The sequence below is a fragment of the Perissodus microlepis genome, chromosome 8 (assembly GCF_051167445.1).
Source record: "Perissodus microlepis isolate ML-2025 ecotype Zambia chromosome 8, ASM5116744v1, whole genome shotgun sequence".
In the NCBI taxonomy this organism is placed as follows: domain Eukaryota; kingdom Metazoa; phylum Chordata; class Actinopteri; order Cichliformes; family Cichlidae; genus Perissodus; species Perissodus microlepis.
In genome coordinates, this window is record NC_140468.1 from 29491508 (window position 1) to 29513955 (window position 22448).

The window sequence follows — 22448 nt, forward strand, 5'->3', positions numbered from 1 at the left end:
GAAAGTCTAGAGAGTGAATAGAAATCAAAGAATAACTGTAATACATGATTGCATCAGCAGGGAAATTCCTTACACTGCTTATCACGCTGTTTCCTGTTACTATGACCACGGTCGATTTCATCACCGTCCATGGCTCAACTCTAAGTGCAGTGACGTACTAGAAACTACAATGAAGAAGACGCTGAATTCTGCTTTTAGGTTAGTAGTGCCAAGTGCAGCGACTCATGCAACAAGATCCTAAAATACGTCTGATAAATTTGTTTAATATCACGAATAAGTGTGATCACAGCGAGAGGCAGGAATGCTGAACAAGTGGCATGAAACAAAAGTTCATCTCAGGGATTTTTTTTTCCTGACTTTGAGACATTTGAATGAAAGTATGTGCGTAAAAGCAAATATCTCGAAAAAGAAAGAAAAGCATAGCTGCTGGTGTAACTGTAATCTTTGCAGTCTCTGCGTAATCGAAACAGCAAACACCAACACTGAGATGAAAAAAGCCCATCCAGCTGTGAATACCTGGTACGGATGGTAGGCTGAGTGGTCTGACAGGAAGTCCAGCTGTCGGTCCAATAAGAATTCCACTGCTGTCACTGAAGACAACAGGCGCTCCCCCACCACCGGCTTAAATGTCTGTAAAGAAAACACATCACAGTCAACAGCTGCAGTTTTACGGTGGAGCTCGTTTCTGCGAGCAATCGTTCAGATGTCACCAGAATATATTTAGATCTCAGTGTTTCATGGAAATATTCAATTCTACAACACATTTTAGGTACGATTCATTTTGGAGCTGCAGCTAATGGGACGAAATCAGATGTCAGAAATGTAGGAAGAGGAAACGGGGAGAACGAGAGACAAATAACAGAGCTATGGAAAAGATTAGAGGCAGGAAAAGCACGAGCGGAGACATGATGAAGAGAGACAGAGACGCAGAGCAGGGCATGAAGAGGAGCTCCAGAGTGATGAATAAATTAATGAGCAGAGGAAGTCTGACAGTTGAAAGGCAGCACACTCCACTTTGATGTTACCGCTTTTACACAAAGACACGCTCTCTGACAATGTCAGCCTATGGCTCGGCTGCCCTGCTGCGCAGAGAGCGGCTGCATCACGTTAAATAGTATTTATAGAAATATATACGTTTATATTTCAGCGCCTGACGTCAGTCGACCAGTCAAAACTAAACGGATAAATGAAAGAACGAGGGTCACGGCAGTGGACGAGTGCATGTTTGTGCTGCTGTGGGCTGACGGTTACATAACGAGGCCAGTCTGGTGGAGAGATTAGAGGTGAAAACCATGGCTACTGTGAAGCTCTGCTCCCAAACACACACCCACAGGAGGCAGAAGCACATCGTGTGTGTGTGCAACTCTATTTCTGTCCATGCAGATCATATTCCCAGCATTTACTAGCAGAATGCAATTGCTAGCATTGTATGTATTTAAGAGGGTTAGGGTTACAAATGTCACTAGTGTCCAGGATGTCATACATCATCAGCATTTCTGGCCAGCAGGGTCTATCCAGGGTTCTTCTGGACCCCGGTGATGCAGGTTTACCCAGGTCCAACCAGCAGATCTCCAGCTGATCTTAGAAAGAAGAACTCAGTAGCAGGAAACATGTCATCTGTATCTCAAATTCACAATCTTTCACAATCGAATTATTATTTAACAGAATCAATGGCCAACACATGAGTCAGGACATTTTATAAAGTAAGGCACAGGAAATGATTTGCAACATACTAGTTTCTAAAAAACCAAGACTGCCCGGCGTGCACCGTCAGGTTGTTTAAAGGACGCAGCAGAAGGTTAAACCTTTCACACTTATGTTTCATTATCACCACAAATGTCTTCAGAAACATTCACAGCTATGTGCATGTCCTCTCAGACCCCTCTCTTTGGTCTCTGTCCTTTGCCCCACTGCTTCAGTATCTGTCTGTGGACGCCTCCATGACTGCATCATTTAGCAACGTAGGGCAACAGTAGAGGAAATGCAAAGGTTATATGCAATTCACAGGTGCAAGGCTGATGAGTCACGGTACTCTCAACAGCTTATTGTGAAAGAAAATTTCACAACGTCGCTTGTGCCAGTGTAGCTCAGCGGGTAAGCAGCAACCACAGAGCAGTGTCCTGGGTTCGAGTCCGTCTTCCTCTCTCTCGTCCTCGTCACTATGTAATTAAGGCAAATGCCAAAAAAACGATATTTAATTTTTCCATTTCACGTTGATTCAAGACGAATTTCAAAACTGGCCGAACAGTTCTGAAAGCTCGGCCATCGAAAATGAACGTCGAGCCCAAATTCAGGTCTCAAAACGTACGTCAGTCTTTTCTGTGTTCAGGTGAGTGTTTACCCACTGAGTCACTTCCACACCCACAGAACCGATGGAAAGGTTTTATAAACAGATACTGAAGCTGTCCTACACATCAGAAGTCATGCTTGGTCCATTTTTAGAAATAACACCGGAGTCACAAACGTAACCAAATTATATTTGAAATAACGTTTTTGACTTCCATCAATTAGAAAAAACAAAAACAAGAAGCAAAGATAAAATGATTTTTTCTACATTCCACTTCACCACGATGGGTTTGGCTCGTAAAACTAATCCAGGTGCTCTCTGAGATGAAACTCAGGGCCTGGTGTTCATTTAGTCCAGGTCATGGAGAAAAAACACTTTGTTCTCCTAAAGACAACAATTAATACTAAAATGAGTTTATTGAAAAATCAACAAATGCTTGAGTCATAAAAACATGACGAGATTATGTTTTTAAATCATCAGTGGTAAATAACAGACTTATAACTGCTGGATTAAGATTAAATTAAAGAGTGAAAGTTTTTAAATAAACCTCGGATCGTCTCCCTCTGAAAGGACTTCAGCTCCTCCGTCTTCTTAAAGACACTGCACACTGATTCAAGACAGGCACACACACACACACACACACACACACACACTGAGGTCCTTATATTTAGAGATAAAAATACAATGAAAACTCTCGGGGAACCAGAACATCTCAGGAGAACAGACACGGCACAGCGGCATGCTGGGAAAGCAGATCAGTCCCCGTGAGCACAAAGACATTTCCTCTGCTGCTGTGTGTCTATAATTGACAGAAGTTCAATAGATTGTAAAGGAGAATGAAGAGGAGATTATGAGCTCATGCCTCGCTAAGAAACCTCAAGAGGTTACCACACGCGAGCTTCAAGGAAGCCGCTGCCTCATCAAAGACAGAGCGAGAACGAGCATCAGAAAAAGATTGCATCAAATTAAAACACACATGAGCAGTTTCCTCTCGACTCCTCCGTATCAATAAGATATCCAGTGAACCATCAGAGCGTCCTGACTGCTCAGCCAGGGCCCAGAACGCCACGGCACCTACACGGGAGGTGTCAGGAGACAGGAGGAGACACTGGCAGATGTACATATGCATTCGAACATTTGGTGTTTAGTGAGTCTCATTAAAGTTGTTTGTGTTGCTGTTTTTAGCACGCTTCCACTGAAGGGTCAGTGTTTCAGGGATCAAAGCCAGGAGTTGAATCCACAGTAAGTAATGACCCACAGCATCTGCATAAATGCACTCAGAGTGTTCGTCTGTGTACAGTGGGCACAGTGTGACTGTGCTATAGAATACTGCTAACTGTACGAGTGCTGAATAAACAAACCTATATGATCACTTACAGATCTCCTCATCTGCTTTGATCACGTGACACATGCACACTAAAGTGTTTTTTACCAGCTGGAAACGTCCAGCTGGGAGCTCTTGGGAACACTGTGGAAGTGCAGGGTTTTTACAGCTGAGATATTGTGTATCATAGCAACTAAAGTATGTGTGGAAGTGAGATGTTACAAAGGGCCCTCAATGACTGCGAGTTACCCGATGAACCCATGAAGAGTGAGACGTTCTTTAACCATCACTTTGTAAATGAATCTCAGATAGTGGACCAGGTGACTATACTGTGCATGGACAGTATAGTTTGATAATTTCACAAACTATACTGTCGCTGTCAACAATTATTCTAAGTGTCATCATATAAGTCAAAAGCAGCGTAGTGCAAAGCTGGGTTTGCACCAGTACTGTCCCTCAGCAATCCCACATTACTGTGGCAAAGCCTGAACTACAGAGGTGCATGTCTGCTGCATCAGACTGCTGCTGTTCTATGGTGCGGTGGTTTCGTCTGCACGCATTTCTCTCTGCTTATGTACAGCCTCAGGGCTCGCAAAATCGCTAGCCCGACGTCCCGGGGCTAGCGATTTTTCCAGTCGGGCTACCAAAATCTAACTCAGCCCTGCCCGTCGGGCTATCATAGGAAGGAAAATATATGTCTATGCTTTTGCATTCTTTCGCCAATGTAGTTGAGTAATTATGTCATTGGCATCGATGAGCCACTGTCAATATGTGACATATTGAAATCGCGTTTGAATTTGCGCTTGTTTTTTGCTTTCACTTTCATTTTGCAATTGCGCGAACGGTGTGCAGAGAGCAGCAGCACTGATTGGTGAGTGACGATTAATTGCGCACCAATTCCTCTGACATCGTCTTATCACTCATTAGCTTACTATTCAAACGCGACAAGTGAAATCTCTCGCAGCAAGCTTAAACATGTGAGAGGTTGAGTGCGCAAAGAATCGCTGAGCGTTATGTAAGTACGTGTGTAAAAGCAGCAGGATTTACGCTGGTATTTTAGTTCTGCTCAGCCAAATAAGACAGGTCAGGGTGAAGAAGGGGCAGCCAAAGAAAAGCCTACCACAAAACGGAAAAGTTATGACAAATCAGACTATGAGGCCAAAAGAAAGCGCAGCTTTTTTGGTTTCATGGACAAAAGAATTTCTGTGGCTGGAATATGACAAGCTAAATAACATGATGTTCTGCCAGGCGTGTTGTGAGTTTCATTTGATTTCTGAGTCGACAAGCGCCTTTGTTACTGGGACCAGTCATTTTAAGAAAGACCCCATCAGAACCCATGAGAAATGCAAGAAATGCATTATTGCCCAGTCTGCAGTATCTTTCCCAGAACAAACAGCAATTGCAAAAAAACATACTAAAAATAAATCAAGCACAACAAGAACTCCTGAAAAAGCTGTTTAGAACAGCGTGCTATATTGCAAAGAGTGAACTACCACTGGCAAAATTTAGCAGTCTTTGCAAACTTCAAAAAGCAAATGGCCTCGATCTTGGTTCCACTTGCCTCTTACCTGTGACTTCATTGGAAATTTCAGATTCAGGATCTGACACAGACGGATTCATGTCCTACACAGTTCTTACAAGAAATTCTTCATAGAAATTTCTGTTCAATTTGAACCAAGTATTTGAGTTGATGGTTGTAATTTTTATACAATGTTGTAATTTGCATTTTAACAATTTTTTTGATAAATTTTTGTTTCTGTTGCAATATTATACTTTAATGTATAATATTGTAACGGAAACAAAACGTAAAAAAATTGATTTCTTTTTTATTCGGGCTACTTAAATTTATTTTGGGCTACCAAAAACTGAAGAATGCCTGCCCGAAGGGCTACCAGAGATTTTGAAATTTTGCGAGCCTTGAGCCTACAGACCTACACACACATGCTTCTGTGCAGTCTGTCATAGCTTGAGCCTGCATAGGTTTTATTTATAGTTATTATTATTGTAGGGTCTACCTTACAATATGAAGCGCCTTGAGGCCACTGTTGTTGTGATTTGGCGCTGTATAAATACAGCTGAAACTCTTCTCCTGTTCACCAGGAGCAGGAGAACACTGAGCTGAACGTTAGCCGGGTTGCTTTTCTGGTGGCCTTCAGCCTTTCTGTATTTCCAGTTCAAGTGTTTATCAGTTCCTCTTGATAATAATAATCAGTAGGTTCTCTGTTGGCTTCAGGTTAGGCAAGGTGGTTGGCCAATCAAGCACAGTCAGCGCGGCCATCTGCCAGGAACGTTTAGAGCATTTCATGTTTCCCTTGGCAGCCAATCACTGGTAGCAGTTGTGGCACTTTGACCAGCTCGTCAGCAGAGGGAAACATGAAATGCTCTAAACGTTCCTGGCAGATGGCCGCGCTGTCTTTGACTTTGATAAGACATAAAGTCTTACACTCCCTTGCTCCACCACCACTAAAGCAGTTCATTAGGCATAAAGAAAGCTCAGACAGGACCACTCGAGCTACAATCCGAGGAGACTTGTTTATACCCCACAGACGGACAGCATTTGGGCAGAACGTCCTCTCTGTTAAGGGTGGCCATCTGTGGAACAGTCTTCCTCAACCCATTAGAGAATGCTCTACACTCAATTTGTTTAAGGCAAAGGTTAAAAACTGGTTATGGACAAATCAAGTGTGTGATCATGTATGAGTTGTATAGTTTTAATGTTTTATTTGGGAACAGAATGGTGTGTATGTGTAAGTTTGGTGATGGAGTTTTTATTATGAATGAATGATGAATTTTTATGAATTATTATGTCTATTTTTTTATGTTTAAGGACAACAGATGGAAATTAGCCTTTGGCTATAATCTGGCATGTTTACATTCATGTAATTTTTTTTTTTTTACATTTACGTTCATTAACATGCACTGTCCTAAATAAATACATATAGTGGACCAATCAGCATCAACGAAGCGCGTGATACAGCATCTCAAATCATCACAGACTGGAAACTGTACACTGCACAGCGCTCCCTCATTTATCACGCGAGTTACCGTCTAAAAATAACCCACGATCATCAGCAAAGTCAGCTTTATTTTCTACAATTATTATAGAAGTGTTAAGGCTGTAAAACCTCACTACACACTTTATACACTCAGACAGGCATGAACATCTCCACACATTTGTCTCTTGTTTAAACTCTCTCAGAGTTCAAACATTCGTGGAAAAATAAGTCCAGTATTATATTATAATCTAAAAAATACAGTAACTTCTAGGGCTGGGCCATATCATACCAGTAATACCAGTATAATGTTGGGCAATGATAAGAAAATGAAATATCGCGATAGAATATGCGCATGCGCAGTGCCTTTGTTTTCATACGCACATGGCGGAAAAAGCATGGCGGCGACGCAGAATGAGGAGGGCGAAAGCGGATCGTTGAGTGAAACAGATGAACCTGAACTGGTTTGTAAAAATGCTGCAACTTCACTGGTGTGGAACTGGTTTAGCTTTCGTCCGTCAGATACACAACAAAGCGCTATTTTTGGTAGAGCATGCTAGCGGGCCGTCGTTATTACCGAACCGATTTTATGTACTCGGCGCTCGAAAATCTGTCAAATGTTTCAGTACGACTTTGCTAAGCTACGAAGCCGCACCGCTTGATGGATTGTCGGAGCGTTACGGCTATCGTAGGCGGAGCCTCGCGGAGTGATACGTACTGTGCTTCAACATAATGTTACCGTATTGTGTGTGTAGAACCTCTTTTTAAGTTTTGTGGATATTATACATGGTTATGCTGAGGATGTGTCGGCCAGTTTCCACTGGAAATGCCTTTTGGTTAAACTGTCAGACAGGAATTTGCATTTGCACTGTTACATTTTTATATAACTTTAATGCACATAAAAAACAGCTGCTTGTTGAAGTGAAAATACACTGATTTTTTATTTTTGCACTACTAAAGTTGTGGAGTTGTAAAGTATTTTGTTTCGCGTCAATTATATCGTTATCGCAAATTTTAAATATATATCGCGATAAATATTTTTGGCCATATTGCCCTGCCCTAGTAACTTCTACCTTCCTTTAGCATCTTCCTCTGCCTTTGGGTGCTACCACAGGAGCCTTTGACGGTGCACAACGTTTCGTCGACAGAAAACGTACAAACATACAGTGCAGCAGAGTCACACTGCTGGGATCGAAGATTTATGCAAATTTGACAAGCTGAACGCACTCTGTGCTGTACAGGAGACACAGCACGAGACTGATTGACTATGGTCTACAGCCAATCGGGACGCAGAACACATGCGCTGTAAAAAACAAAACAAAAAAAAACCCTGCAAAATCGACAAAAATAATCCGCGAAAGAGCAAAGCTGCGAAAGGTGAACTGTGTTATAGCGAGGGACCGCTGTACTTCAAAGAATCTTCCTCCACCGGGGACAATACGGCACAACTGTGCTCTATACAACCGCACAAACAACACTCTGCTGGACACAGACATGATTCTACCTGCAACATGACCTTTAAATCCAAATGAGGCTCAACTGTAAGTGAAAACCTCTCTTAGGATCAGAGATTTATTCTTCCATGGTGTTGAAAGCAAACGCTGCAAACGAGCAGCTCAGCTCTCCGAATAACAACATCGTCTGCAGGTTCTCTACACGAACACAAGAGCGTGTTGGGCACTTTTCATCTTTGCGATGTCTAAAAACGCAAAAGATTTATAAGATTTGTGAATCTGATCTTGGTGCAGTGCTGCGCTGACGAGCGGTGTTGTCTAAGTGGGTCACACACACAACGGTTTCTACTCCAGAAATCCACAGGCTGTGGTCAAAGCTACTCATTACTTTGATGGTAGATGACTGGAGTTATCAAACCAAACTGCTGTCGTACATAGTAATGAACCGTTTGCCTCAGCTGCTGGAGGTCGAGGCCTGTATGTCAATCAACCGTAACAATGACACGACTTTATTTGACACTCATTACATGTGCCCTGCAATTTGATACAAGGACGACATATGCAATACTGCAGAATCTCACAGCATCTAATAAATTGTAGAATTTGTTATATAAAATTATTTGTATAATAGTTTCTAATAAACTCCTTTCATGCTTTGGCTGGATTTCAGCTTCAATATCCACAAACATCCACAGCGATATGCTAATCTGATTCTCTGGTAGTTTTGGAGAAGCAAACAGGATCAGCTGGTCCTGGATCAGCCGGTCCTGGATCAGCCGGTCCTGGATCAGCCGGTCCTGGATCAGCCGGTCCTGGATCAGCCAGCTGAGAGAGGGAGCTGCCTACATGCTCCCGGCTTGTCTCACGGGTTAAGTTCTCACTTCTTCCAACTGCGATTTGTGTCCGAGTTCACAAAAAACCAGATCAAATTGCTGCTAAACACATTTTAGTAAGAGTAGTTCCCACTGACCAGTATCCCATGTGATTATGGATCACACGCGTCGTGTACAGGAACAACTGTGTTAATACAGCCTTTTATATTTGTTCATTACAGCTCTAATGGCAGCTTCTGCTCCACAGCAGTCGTTACACATGTAGGACGGGCAAAGTACGTGACATTTTCTGGAGCAGGTACAAGCGAAGGTAGAAAAAGCAGCTCTCCAACAGACAAACACCCCAGAAGACAACATCTAGGACGGAGCAGCATTCCCAGAATAGAAGCTGTGGGTAGTTTTCACAGTTCACAGCCAGTATGTGTTACTCAAATGCGTTACTTCATCGATCAAACTCAGGCCTGCTTCAAAATGTAAACCACAACAGTTCTTCTGAAACGGCAGAGGATATAAAAGTGTAACATTACCTCTGTCCTTCGTGTCCAAACTCACACTGAGAGGCGATGGCTTTGGAGAAAAACTAGCTTTGATCCAGCAACCGGGGCAGAGACAGGAAGAAAGAAAAGAAAAGGATGACGAAGTGAAAAAGAACAGGCGAGGAAGAGCAACAGAGTGCGGTTTCCTCCTGTGGTAAGAAGAGACAGATGGCCAAGAGGGAGAGAGCAGAGCGGAGGACTAGCTACACAGCCGACATTTTAACTGCTGCTGACGCAAGGAGGGAGAGAGATGAGAGAGAGGGAGGGAGGGAGGGACAGAGGCAGGGCCGGCTGACTTCCTCTCTCGCTCTCTGTGTGACGCAGGACTGTCCTATTTCCTCACAGCACTCTTTGACTGAGCGTCTTTCACTTTCTCCCCTCGCCTTTCAGATTGTTCCCTCGCCACTCACCCGCCTCACTTCTGCTCCTCCACTTCCTTCCCCTTCAGCTCCATTCAATACAAGTTTACTGACAATCGTGTGTTTACAAAATGACAACATAGCAGGAAGGAGACAATACTACGTGTGCCATTACTCCTGCTATTATTAGCACCTCCATTCAGTATTATTAGCAGGCGGCTAAATTCACCAGATGCTGGCAAAATGTTGCCCAGCATCGAGTTGCTGTAGCAGATCTAACGTGTAGGAAAGTGCCTGGTGGTGCTCAGAGGAGACAGCAGCAACTACCCCGTTACCTTCCCTCCCTCAGGGCTGCTTAATATTTGAGCTCATAATTTATTTCTCACATACACATTAGGCAAAACGACAGCTGCCAAATGTGCCACTGATCTACAGTATTCATGTAGACCAACGAGCATTTAGAAAATGAGCTTTTTTGGCCTTCCTGCCTGTGTACACAACCAGGTGATTTAAACAAGATGTGACTGTACGAGTTTACGTGAACTCTTTAATGATTACAGTGTTTCTTACATTTTAAATGACTCCATTTCTCCTTATATACACAAGACAAAAGCAATAAAATACAGTTATCCAGTGTTCAATGATGAAACTACAACAGATCTACCAACAGAGGTAGCAGCCAGCCTCGTTCGTCCCTCTGTGCTGATAAACCTGATTGGAGTGTTTGAAAAGCCTCATTTAGTCGAAGTAAGCAATCAGCTGTTCAGTGACAATCGTGTCTAAAACCCTGGAGAGAAAGTGATGTTTAGAAATGGGACCACAATTATCCAAAGAATGAGGGTCAAAGAGGCTGTTTTTATTAAATAGGTTGCATGATTGCACTATTTAAAACAAAGCAAGGACAGAATAGATGAAACACTCTACCTTTCTGCAGGAGGAGCGATTAACTCTAGAAAAATGTCCCTAAACTTTATCAACTCAGATAGTCAGTTATCTCAGTTTATATGGAGCAAAAAACAACCACGGATAAGGAAAGAAACCCTGCAGCTACCTCAGACAATCAGTCTTCCAAACTTTCTACACCATTACTGGGCAGCAAATATTCGGCCATTGCTTTACTGGATGAATGGAGCCAGATGCGGTTGGGCAGCTCTGGAGGAGAGCTCAGCTAAACAAACTTGTCTTGCAGCTCTACAGGTTATTCATTCATTTCTAATCTGGAATCAATTCAAAAGAGCCTTTAATCTTCCTGAGCTGTGGCTTGCTGCTCCAATAAGGAAAGCCCACCTGTTTACACCGTCAGTTAGACACGAAGCATTTGACGGCTGGCTGGAGTCAATGGGAGATAACGGGTTTGCTTCCTTTGCAGAGTCGTCTCAAAAGTTTCAGGTTTTTTTAAGATATTTGCAGATTAGATGTTTAGTCTCATCTAATCCTGGATGTTAACCTTCACCTTCTCTGACGGACATGAGGTCCATCATTTAAAGGATCGGACTTGGAACAGATCCTGGGTGAAATGTGTTTAATGAACCCAGGTTGACTTTCTTAGAGGGCCTTAAACGCAGATGGGAGGCGAACTGGGACAAACAATACCAGAGACAACTTGGCTACAGGTTTTAAAGATCATCTCCACCTCATCAGTGTCTCTTAGGCACAATATCGCACATCGTCTCCACTGGTCTAAGGACAAACTTTCAAGCATCAAGACTGATGTGGACCCCAGCTCCATCCACAAAGTGTCCAAAGTTACATGGAGTTCAATCTTTGAGACTTACTCCAAAATGACAGGACAAACGACCCACCAACCCCTCTGATTTCACTGTTTGGTCTGATTCCCTCTGATCCACCTCTGAATACGCGTGAATCGAACACGACTGCGTTCTCCTCTTTGATGGCCAGAAGACCGATTCTGACCAGGAAGGACCCTCGACCCCCAACATTTGGGAAGTGGATTAGAGACGCGATGAGACGATTAGGTTCACCATCAGAGGCTGTGCTGGAAAATCCCATGGTTCCTGGCAGCCATTCATCAGTTATGTTGAGAATATGTCAGCCTGTGATATGGTTTCATGATTATGTTGTGTTTGATGTGTAGAGCCCACTGCCTGACAGCGCACAGATCTGTGCACACCCTGAGTATATATCAGTGTTTGATCTGGTCTCATGGGGAGGGAAGCGGTGGGAGCAACGCTGTACGTTTACCTGCGTACGTTTACCTGCGTATGTTTATGTGTTTAACTGCTGGAAAACCAATAAAAACAGCTGGATGAAAAAGAAGACGAGTGCCCCGATGCTGAACCCACCCACAGCATCACGCTTTTATCAGCTGACCACAAACCAGACTTAGTAATCTGTCCGTTGCTGCTCAGCAGGTTTATCCTCTACCACTGTAACAGCACACACACTGGTCCAGGTACTGGTCCATCTAACACACACTCACAGAGACACAGACACACACATTAAATCCTGTACAACAACCAACCAAAAACTGAAACAACTAAATCAAACAGCACTGCCAACACATTCAGGTGTAGGTCCAGGTGTGCAGCAGGAACAGTGTCATTGTACTTTCTATTTCTCAGCTTTACTCAACATGTGTGGTGCGGTTATCACTCATCAAAGTGAGTGGACTGAACTGCTTCAGCAGAAGGAGACAAACGTTTCATCTGCAGCCTGCACTGCATAAAGGTAAGCTCTAATTACACATGCACACACAGATCCACAGGAGGCAGGAGATTACACTAGCCCTGCTCCATCTGCTCAGGGAGAGGAGGGGCTTTTTATTGACCCAATTTCAACCAAAACTGCATCTGACGCGGTTGACTGGTTCTTCTCCAGGCTGGCTAACAAGCCTACAAGCAAGGCACGAGGCCCCAACTGTTTCAGGTCTGTGCATGCAGCCGCACAAATACACACATGCTGAGTGGAAGGACAGACAACCTATAAAGGCAGGCAGAGCTAGAGAGTCAGCTTTCAAAGGAGAGAGCTGCACCACACACACACACACACACACACACACAAATGAGTATCAGCAGGCATTCTTGTTATCTGGCAACTGTACTGGCTCTGTTCATCATGACAGGAGAACAAAGGAGTGTGTGTGTGTGTGTGTGTGTGTGTGTGTGTGTGTGTGTGTGTGTGTGTGTGTGTGTGCGTGTGTGTGTGTGTTTTGCAGAGTGGGCAACTGTTGCTAGGTAACATAGCATGACTTGAGCAGTCTGTAGCCAGGAAGGAGTCGAGTGAAACAAAGATCTAACATGCACACGTTCATTCATTTCAGACAGCCTCTCATATCAGACACTCTGTCCTTTCTTTGTTCTTTGTCTAAAAACGGTGGTAAAATAAAACGTGTCAAAACAACTATTGTCTTTATTCTTTCAGCGATATGGGAATGTTTAAGTGTGTGTTTTGATAGAGATATGGTGAGTTTTGCAGTGTTAGTGATGGAAAAAAAGAAGCTTAAAGCCAAGAAAAACTAGACAGACTCTCATGAAACATGAAACATGTAGACATCAGTGCAACATGTGCGATTCAAAACATTTGACCAACATTACAATTAAAAAAATGAGATTCAGACAGCATTTCTCTATTCGTATTTCCTTAAACTTCATTCTTCATGAAGATGATTCATCTGAAGGGCTCACACGGAAACAGGCTTCAAAAGTAAAGCTCCAGTGTCGTGAACGACACGGCGCTAACAAACAACGACTTTAGAGCGCACTTCATAAATGTGCCTCCGGATTTCTGTCATAAATCACAACAAGATTAGTCCGTTTGGCGAACCATGTAAACAATGTTTCACTACTTCTACCTCATGTTTCATTACCTCCATCTCATTATTTCACCACTACTACCATGCTGTGCAAAAAGTCTTAAGCCTTCATGTCTTTGTATTTGGCTATAGAAATGTGAAAAACTGTTAGTTATCAAAGTATGTGTCTTGTAAGTAGTCCTCAGAAAAATTCCATCCATCTATCTCTATATAGACACACACACGTTTACCGTCCTTACCCCACCAACCAGTAAACTCTCCCCTCCCTCTTGTATCATGTGGCCAATAGATTTCACTAGATCTTTGAAGGCAGTCTGCAGTGAGGCTCTTTAATGAGTTCACACAGTGCTCCTGGTAGATACAGAGATGATGTAATAGCTGGATCAGAGATGCAACAGAGGGTTTAATGTGAACACAGAGAGGCTGAGCAGACAGACAGACGTACAGCCCAGGACAACTAAGACTCTTAAGAACATCAGTCCCTGTCTCACCCTTTAAACACCGGTCTGTCTCTCAGTCTCTCAGTGATGCTGTCTTGCTCCCTGCTGGATCTCTGTGGTGTCAGATGTGTTTTCATGTCAGAGCTGGAGGAGCTCACAGCAGAACTGTACCAAATAAATCAAAACATGTCACAGCTGGATGACGGAGCTAATAACTGCTTTTTAAAAGCTAAAACGTAACCACGTATGCCAACGAACACAAAAAACAGTTCAGCTGAAAGCCTTTATGTGCATGTGTGTTTTGTTCAAGATGGCTGATATCAGGCCCATGTGTGCCAAGAGGCCATGTAACAGGATTGCTTCATTATTTCCTGCTGTTGTGTAACACTGGCGTTTTGCTTCAGTAACAGGGTCGTGTCAGTGGAGGAGTGTGGTGGGCAGGGGGTGGAGGGTGCAGTGTGTCACTGTGGAGAAGCCAGAACAGTACAAACCTCTGTGGATGAACACAGCCGCCACGAGCTGTGTGTGTGTGTGTGTGTGTGTGTGTGTGTGTGTGTGTGTGTGTGTGTGTGTGTGTGTGTGTGTGCTGATGGACTTTCCTACTACAGTACTGCAGAAACTTCATCTGATTTCTCTCAAACTGTGTTTAAATATTGCACCAATCAGGTGCATTTTCAGGATCACTCAGATATTTCCGTCTACCTTTATTTGCATTTACTTTTTTAAATCTTCTGCATAACGTCTTTAAAGTGTCTCCTCTTCCACAATGTGCCAGTCCAATCACGTTTCCCTGTTTCTAACTCTGTTAACACAAACAAACCAACAGCTGGGTTACATAACTGTACATAATACACAGAGGTGGAAAGAGTACTAAAATATTTTACTCAAGTAAAAGTACTATTACTTTGCTGAAATTTTACTCAAGTACAATTGAAATTACCTGTCTAAAAATGTACTCAAGTAAAAGTAAAAAGTAGCTCATTTAAAATGTACTCAGAGTAAAAGTTACATAGTTACTTTTCTGTCAGCAGGAGGACAGCCGCTTCTGAGTAGTGCAAAAAAAGACAGTGGGATAAATCTCAAAGTAGTTCTTTTTTAGTGAAAAGAAAAACTTTACAAATTAAAGTGCAGTGGCAGTTAAACTGCAAGTCTATACATGAAAATGGATAATGGTCACCAAACCAATCAACCAAACTGTCAGGTATCACAGTGTTTTCAATACAAAACCACATCATTCTTTCACATGAGAATGTGTTCTAAACTGTCAAATAAGAGAACAAGTCCTGAACTGAACGGCAGCTGCTTTAAAAATGTTTTTTAATTTTTTAAACTTGGCCCTGCCCTACTGTACCTCTAGATTAAAGTTCCTTTGTGTCCATCCTAGAGTGTTACTCTCTGAACCTCCTGTTAATTTTGAGGAGCAGTTGATTTTCAAAGTTAGTAGAGTTCATCCTTGCTCACTTTGCAGTGAACAGTAGTCCAGCACAGCTAAAGAGACGCTCGAAGGCAGCTGAGGCAGGCAGGCCAGTGTTAAGTTTGAGAGAAAGTTTTTTGACGTCCCTAATAAGACATCAATGCATTACATAGCTACCGCTGGTAAATTATACCAATATACCTCGTGTTTTGTTTTATTGGACAGTAACAGGCTAGTTAACGGGAGGTTGCAAGTGCTAATTAACAAGTAACAGAAGTCAGCTGTCTTTGACTAATCTAAGGTAAGTGAGCTCTCTGTTATTCTTTTGCCTGCAGTGTGAACATATGTGGGTTAAGTAAGAAAGTAGCCGCTTCTGTCTTTAATTTAACTATTTTTTTAAATAAATTATTATTATTAACAAACAGGAAAAACGTAGGTAAACACATTTTCTTTTGGCAATTTACCAACCCAGTAAAAAAAATGTAAGTTGCGTGGACAACAACGTGCCCGATTACAGCAAGTTGCTCGTACCAACAACGTTATCTGTGTTCTTCACAGATGTCTTAACGTAATGTGATTAATTTGAACACAGCCTTTTTGCTACCATAACGGTACGAGTTGTATTTAACTTACCTCTACATGCTTGTGCAGGTTTAATGTGGAATTTTTAAAAGCTGCTAACTCGGTCTCTCTGGGCAAACACAGCTTACACTGCATAATAAAGCTGTTGCCTTTCTTGCACTTGAAGCCGAAATGGTCCCTTAAATACGGCCAGGGGTTCACATCCGTTTCTTCAGTTCAGGGTCAGCAGAATTCGACGGGGCTTCTTTTTTCACTGGATCCGTAACACCGACGTCAGACTCCATCTTTAACGTGACCTTAGCGCCGATTTGTTCTACTGCCCATCATCACTGCAGTATTTCCGAAGCGCAATGTTTTTTATTTTATTTTAATTTACTCAGTAACGGGTGTGATTGAAAACGTAGCGAACTACAATACTTTTTAAAAAATATACTTAAGTAAAAGTAAAATTACAGACTTGAAAAATGACTTTAAAAAGTACAAATACACAAAAAAACTACTCAATTACAGTAACGCAAGTAAATGTAATTCGTTACTTTCCACCTCTGATAATACATAATTGTATTTAAAAGTAGAATGGGAGGCAGAGCCTTCAGTTTTCAGGCCCCTCTTCTGTGGAACCAGCTTCCAGTTTGGATTCAGGAGACAGAAACTATCTCTACTTTTAAGATTAGGCTTAAAACTTTCCTTTTTGCTAAAGCATATAGTTAGGGCTGGACCAGGTGACCCTGGATCCTCCCTTAGTTATGCTGCAATAGACGTAGGCTGCCGGGGGATTCCCATGATGCATTGAGTTTTTCCTTTCCAGTCACCTTTCTCACTCACTATGTATTAATAGACCTCTCTGCATTGAATCATATCTGTTATTAACCTCTGTCTCTCTTCCACAGCATGTCTGTATCCTGTCTTCCTTCTCTCACCCCAACCAATCACAGCAGATGGCCCCGCCCCTCCCTGAGCCTGGTTCTGCCGGAGGTTTCTTCCTGTTAAAAGGGAGTTTTTCCTTCCCACTGTCGCCAAAGTGCTTGCTCATAGGGGGTCATATGATTGTTGGGTTTTTCTCTGTATCTATGAAGCGCCTTGAGGCGACTTGTTGTGATTTGGTGCTATATAAATAAAATTGAATTGAATTGAATTGAATAACTGAGGCCAAATGCAGCTTCTGAACAGCTTCAGTCACACTGAGTGAAGCTGCACTGGTGCTGTGAGTGCTCAGGTAGAGCAGAAACGTGCTGAATAGGAACCAGTCGATTTACCACTTAACTTATTCAAAGACAATCAACACCTTCCACTACACCAGTTTAAGAGTCGGACACTGGAAGTGTGCACAACATGTCTAAGATTTCCTCATCAAACACTGTGGACGCCACAAACTCCCTCTGTGATGTAAATGCACAGATCCTGGCCCCGTCCTCAGGGACGGTGCTGTGAAACTGACAGAGGTGTTTCTCATCACAGTGGACTATCCCCACCTGCCTTAGGACGTCCACGACAGTGCCAGCTCCCCACATCCTGGTGTAAACTGTCTCAGGGACTACAGACCAGTGGCTCTAACGACAATGATCAAAAGCCCTGAGAGGCTGAACTACAAGTTCAGTCGACACACTCTGACAGCATACACACTGAAAACCAACAACATAACAAATCCATGCAATACCATTCACTGTCATTTATTATTTACACAGAAACAATACTTTTACAGAACTATTATGGTCATTTTTATTTTCTTTAGCTGAGACAAAAACTAAAACCTTGACAGTTACTGTTAGAACATCACAGAGTGAAAGGACACAAAGACACGGTGGCACTAACGAGCTCCAGCCAAAGCTCAGTGCAAAACCAGGAAGTAAGCATGACCTCAGCAAAGAGGCCGACACACAGGTGATGACGAGCATGACCACGACATGTTAGTGAGATTCAGCACCTTACAGTAATGTGAAATGTGCAGGTGCTCAAGTAAATCACACATCTTAAAGTTTAAATGGCCAAATACACTACAGGGCTGCCCAGTTACTGTCATTTATAGTGACCTCTGATCAGCTTCAAAGTGATAAAACCTAGAAAGCCCATAAATCCTCTTTTGAAGCAATTAATATATATGTGTGTGTGTATATGTGCACTACAGTTAAGCTGGAGCTTTCCTTCATCTTGCTTCGTCTCCTTTAAGAGACAAACCAAACAAAGAACACCACCTCAGCTCAGGCCTGACGGAGGAAACAGCAGTTGTTTCTTGGACCCCCCCCCATCTCTAGACCCAGCAATCTTAGCTAATTATAGGCCAATCTCCAACCTTCCTTTCATATCAAACATCCTTGAAAGAGTAGTTGTCAAACAGCTAACAGATCATCTGCAGAGGAATGGTTTATTTGAAGAGTTTCAGTCAGGTTTCAGAGCTCATCACAGCACAGAAACAGCTTTAGTGAAGGTTACAAATGATCTTCTTATGGCCTCTGACAGTGGACTCATCTCTGTGCTTGTCCTGCTAGACCTCAGTGCAGCGTTCGATACTGTCGACCATAATATCCTATTAGAGCGATTAGAACATGCTGTAGGTATTACAGGTACTGTGCTGCAGTGGTTTGTATCATATCTATCTAATAGACTCCAGTTTGTGCATGTAAATGGAGAGTCCTCTTCATACACTGAGGTTAATTATGGAGTTCCACAGGGTTCAGTGCTAGGACCAATTCTGTTTACATTATACATGCTTCCCTTAGGCAGCATCATTAGAAGACATAGCATACATTTACACTGCTATGCAGATGACACCCAGCTCTATCTGTCCATGAAGCCAGATAACACACACCAATGAGTTAAACTGCAGGAATGTCTTAAAGACATAAAGACCTGGATGGCCGCTAACTTTCTGCTTCTTAATTCAGATAAAACTGAGGTTATTGTACTCGGCCCTGAAAATCTTAGAAATATGGTATCTAAGCAGATTCTTCCTCTGGATGGCATTACCTTGGCCTCCAGTAACACTGTGAGGAACCTTGGAGTCATTTTTGACCAGGACATGTCCTTCAACGCACATATTAAACAAATATGTAAGACTGCTTTCTTCCATTTGCGCAACATCTCTAAAATTAGAAATATCCTGTCTCAGAGTGACGCTGAAAAACTAGTTCATGCATTTATTACTTCCAGGCTGGACGACTGTAATTCATTATTATCAGGAAGTCCTAAAACTCCCTGAAAAGCCTTCAGCTAATCCAAAATGCTGCAGCAAGAGTACTGACAGGGACTAGAAGGAGAGAGCATATTTCTCCTGTTTTGGCTTCCCTTCATTGGCTTCCTGTTAAATCCAGAATTCAAAATCCTGCTCCTCACATACAAGGTCTTAAATAATCAGGCCCCATCTTATCTTAATGACCTTGTAGTACCATATCACCCTATTAGAGCACTTCGCTCTCGCTCTGCAGGCCTACTTGTTGTTCCTAGAGTATTTAAAAGTAGAATGGGAGGCAGAGCCTTCAGTTTTCAGGCCCCTCTTCTGTGGAACCAGCTTCCAGTTTGGATTCGGGAGACAGAAACTATCTCTACTTTTAAGATTAGGCTTAAAACTTTCCTTTTTGCTAAAGCATATAGTTAGGGCTGGACCAGGTGACCCTGAATCCTCCCTTAGTTATGCTGCAATAGACGTAGGCTGCTGGGGATTCCCATGATGCATTGAGTTTTTCCTTTCCAGTCACCTTTCTCACTCCCTATGTATTAATAGACCTCTCTGCATTGAATCATATCTGTTATTAACCTCTGTCTCTCTTCCACAGCATGTCTTTTATCCTGTCTTCCTTCTCTCACCCCAACCGGTCGCAGCAGATGGCCCCGCCCCTCCCTGAGCCTGGTTCTGCCGGAGGTTTCTTCCTGTTAAAAGGGAGTTTTTCCTTCCCACTGTCGCCAAAGTGCTTGCTCATAGGGGGTCATATGATTGTTGGGTTTTTCTCTGTATCTATGAAGCGCCTTGAGGCGACTTTTGTTGTGATTTGGCGCTATATAAATAAAATTGAATTGAATTGAATTGAATTGAATTGAATTGGACGTGTTGAGCCCATCAAACCACAATGAAAAATAAAATCAGTTTTGGCCTTACTGAGGCTTTGGGCTGTTTGCATTTCCAGCCTCTGCTTTGAACAGCAGACTGAAAATTTGCATAGAAACAGGTGCATGGAAATGTGCTGTGGTTAACACGACGCTCTCTCCCGTCAGGTACATCGGAAATATTTGAGACATTTCTGTGCAATATCCTTCTGCTATTATTATCACTATCATCATCATCATCATCATTATTATTCTATCACTGTAGAATTCAACAGGTCTGTTTGTTTAACTTGGTTCTGTGATTTTTGTAAACGGGCCAAACTTCAGTCAGCAGAACAACTGAGATAATCCATCCACAATACCAGGTTAGTCATTAATATACTGCTGCATGGGCTGTAGTTACGTGTAGGGGTTTAAACACTGAGCTTTAACCTCCTAAGACCTGAACTCTTCAATGGCGTGCATTTTTAATTTCTGTGATATTTGGGCTGATTGGGACCCGATGAATGTAAAAACAAAGAATTACCAGGCTTTGTTTCTGAGGTCCACATATGAGGTTTCAAAGTTTGATAAAACAGAGGCAGTGTACAGTCCTCGTAAGTGGATATCAGGCCCTGTTAGAGCAAAATTTTGTATTTTTGTCTAAACAACCCAAAGCGTGACGTCCCCATATGTGGACGCCAGGAGGTTAAAACGAACAGCGGTGATAAAAACCGAGAGAGGCCAAGAGTGACTGTTTTTGTTCAGATTACACAGAACAAGATACAAAGCATCAAAACATGCTAAAAACACAACAGCCTTCATAAACACAGAGCAGGATTCATTACCTCCTTTTACGATTGAGCGGTAAAATAAATAAGAACCACAACTTTAAAATAATGATAAATGGCTCATTTATAAAGTGCTTTTGTAGTTTTTGGTTCAAATTTTAGTTGAAGTCATTTAAGAGACAAATAAGCAGCAACAACGTAAAGCACAAAATGTAAGCTGTCTACTGTAAGAACGAGAAAGCAACACGAGCGGCACAACGCTGTGCACCGTGTTTCAAGGAAGCGTTTAGGAGTCACAGGGACAGACAGGAGTGTTTGCTAACTGCAAACAGCAGAGTGAAGTCACAGAAACACACGGTTGGGGAAAACATGCAACATAGTGAAGATGTTCAACCCTTAAAACGTTTAATTGTGTTTGTATGGAAGCAGAGAGGTACAGTCAAAAGAGGCAAAAGCAAATCCTGTCTCACATAAAAGTTTATCTGGAAAAACTGCCATCGATGTGCCATCAGACTTATTTCCCACAGCACGCATACACACAGGAGGATGAGCGCTTCCTCTACAGTCCTGTTAACAACAACAAAGTGAGAGGAAAGCACAGCTGTGTGTGTGTGTGACCGTGTTTAGATGTGTGCATTTTTCTTCCATACAACAGTGCAGCCTGGGAGCAGCTGTTGTATTTACATGTAATGAGCAGACGTGCAGGACGAGGCATGCTTTCACAGACAAAGAGGAATGGCACCTAAAGGTCACTTTTCTCTGGGCTCAGCAGAAAACAATCACAGGAACAAGCGTGTGTGTCTGCACACAAGTGTAGTGTGAGCAGCACACACGGTGCTCCATCCCTGTCAAACAGGAGGCATTCAGGCACAGAATGAAGCGGTTTTCTCCCACACCTCAGTGTGTAACGACTGTTATGGGAGGGAAAACTAAAGAAAGATCATCTCCTGGTCGTGTTTTAGGCTGGACACTGAGGATGAGCTTTGTCACACAGCAGGTCTAATTACTAAAGTACACGCAAGTACAAGAGGCACAAGATACATTTACTGCAGCAAAATTCTTATTTTCAGCTCAAATCTGCCAATTATTAATTATTTCATCATTAACTGCTCCTGACTCGTCATGTCTCCATGTTAGGGTGTAATTATTGAGGTATGTGGTTCTTTTATTTCTCTGCTTTTTATCCAATATTCAGACACCAGTGGATGCATCGGTGAGCAACTGGAGGTTAGGAGGTTAGTATCTAGCCCAATTATACTTAGACTGGTGCAGCCAAGGATCAAACCACCAGCCATGACCTCCTCTACCTCCTGGGGTACAACCAGAAGTAATTCATACAGTTAATGCTGTTACCACGTGTTAAACTCTCACTGTGGAGGAGCTCATGGTGCTGAGCTCCAGGCATGTAAAAGACTGGAAACAACACAATGATTTCAAGTATCAGATTTTAGTTATTACCACGAGTCTCATGTCTGCTCTGTCACTGTCTTCACTGCGATACTGTAAAGCAGTATTTTTAGAGCAAAGCGACGATTGTGGCACATGAAAATCACTGTGCTGAGCAGGGCGGCGTCACATTTGTGTCCACGAGGAGAACCTAATCAAGCATGTGTAACGACTGCAATGAGAGGCAGAGAAAGACCGTA

General features: G+C 42.6%; 1 protein-coding gene across 2 annotated transcripts in view; it reads right to left on the reverse strand.

Moving 5' to 3' along the window:
* jmjd1cb (jumonji domain containing 1Cb) overlaps nucleotides 1-22448 on the reverse strand; it is a 114393-nt gene that overhangs the window by 38264 nt on the left and 53681 nt on the right. For both annotated transcript variants that reach the window (XM_084938549.1, XM_084938548.1), the window contains exon 3: nucleotides 517-630. In XM_084938549.1, coding sequence (XP_084794675.1) covers nucleotides 517-630 — 114 coding nt within the window. The remainder of the gene's footprint in view (nucleotides 1-516; nucleotides 631-22448) is intronic.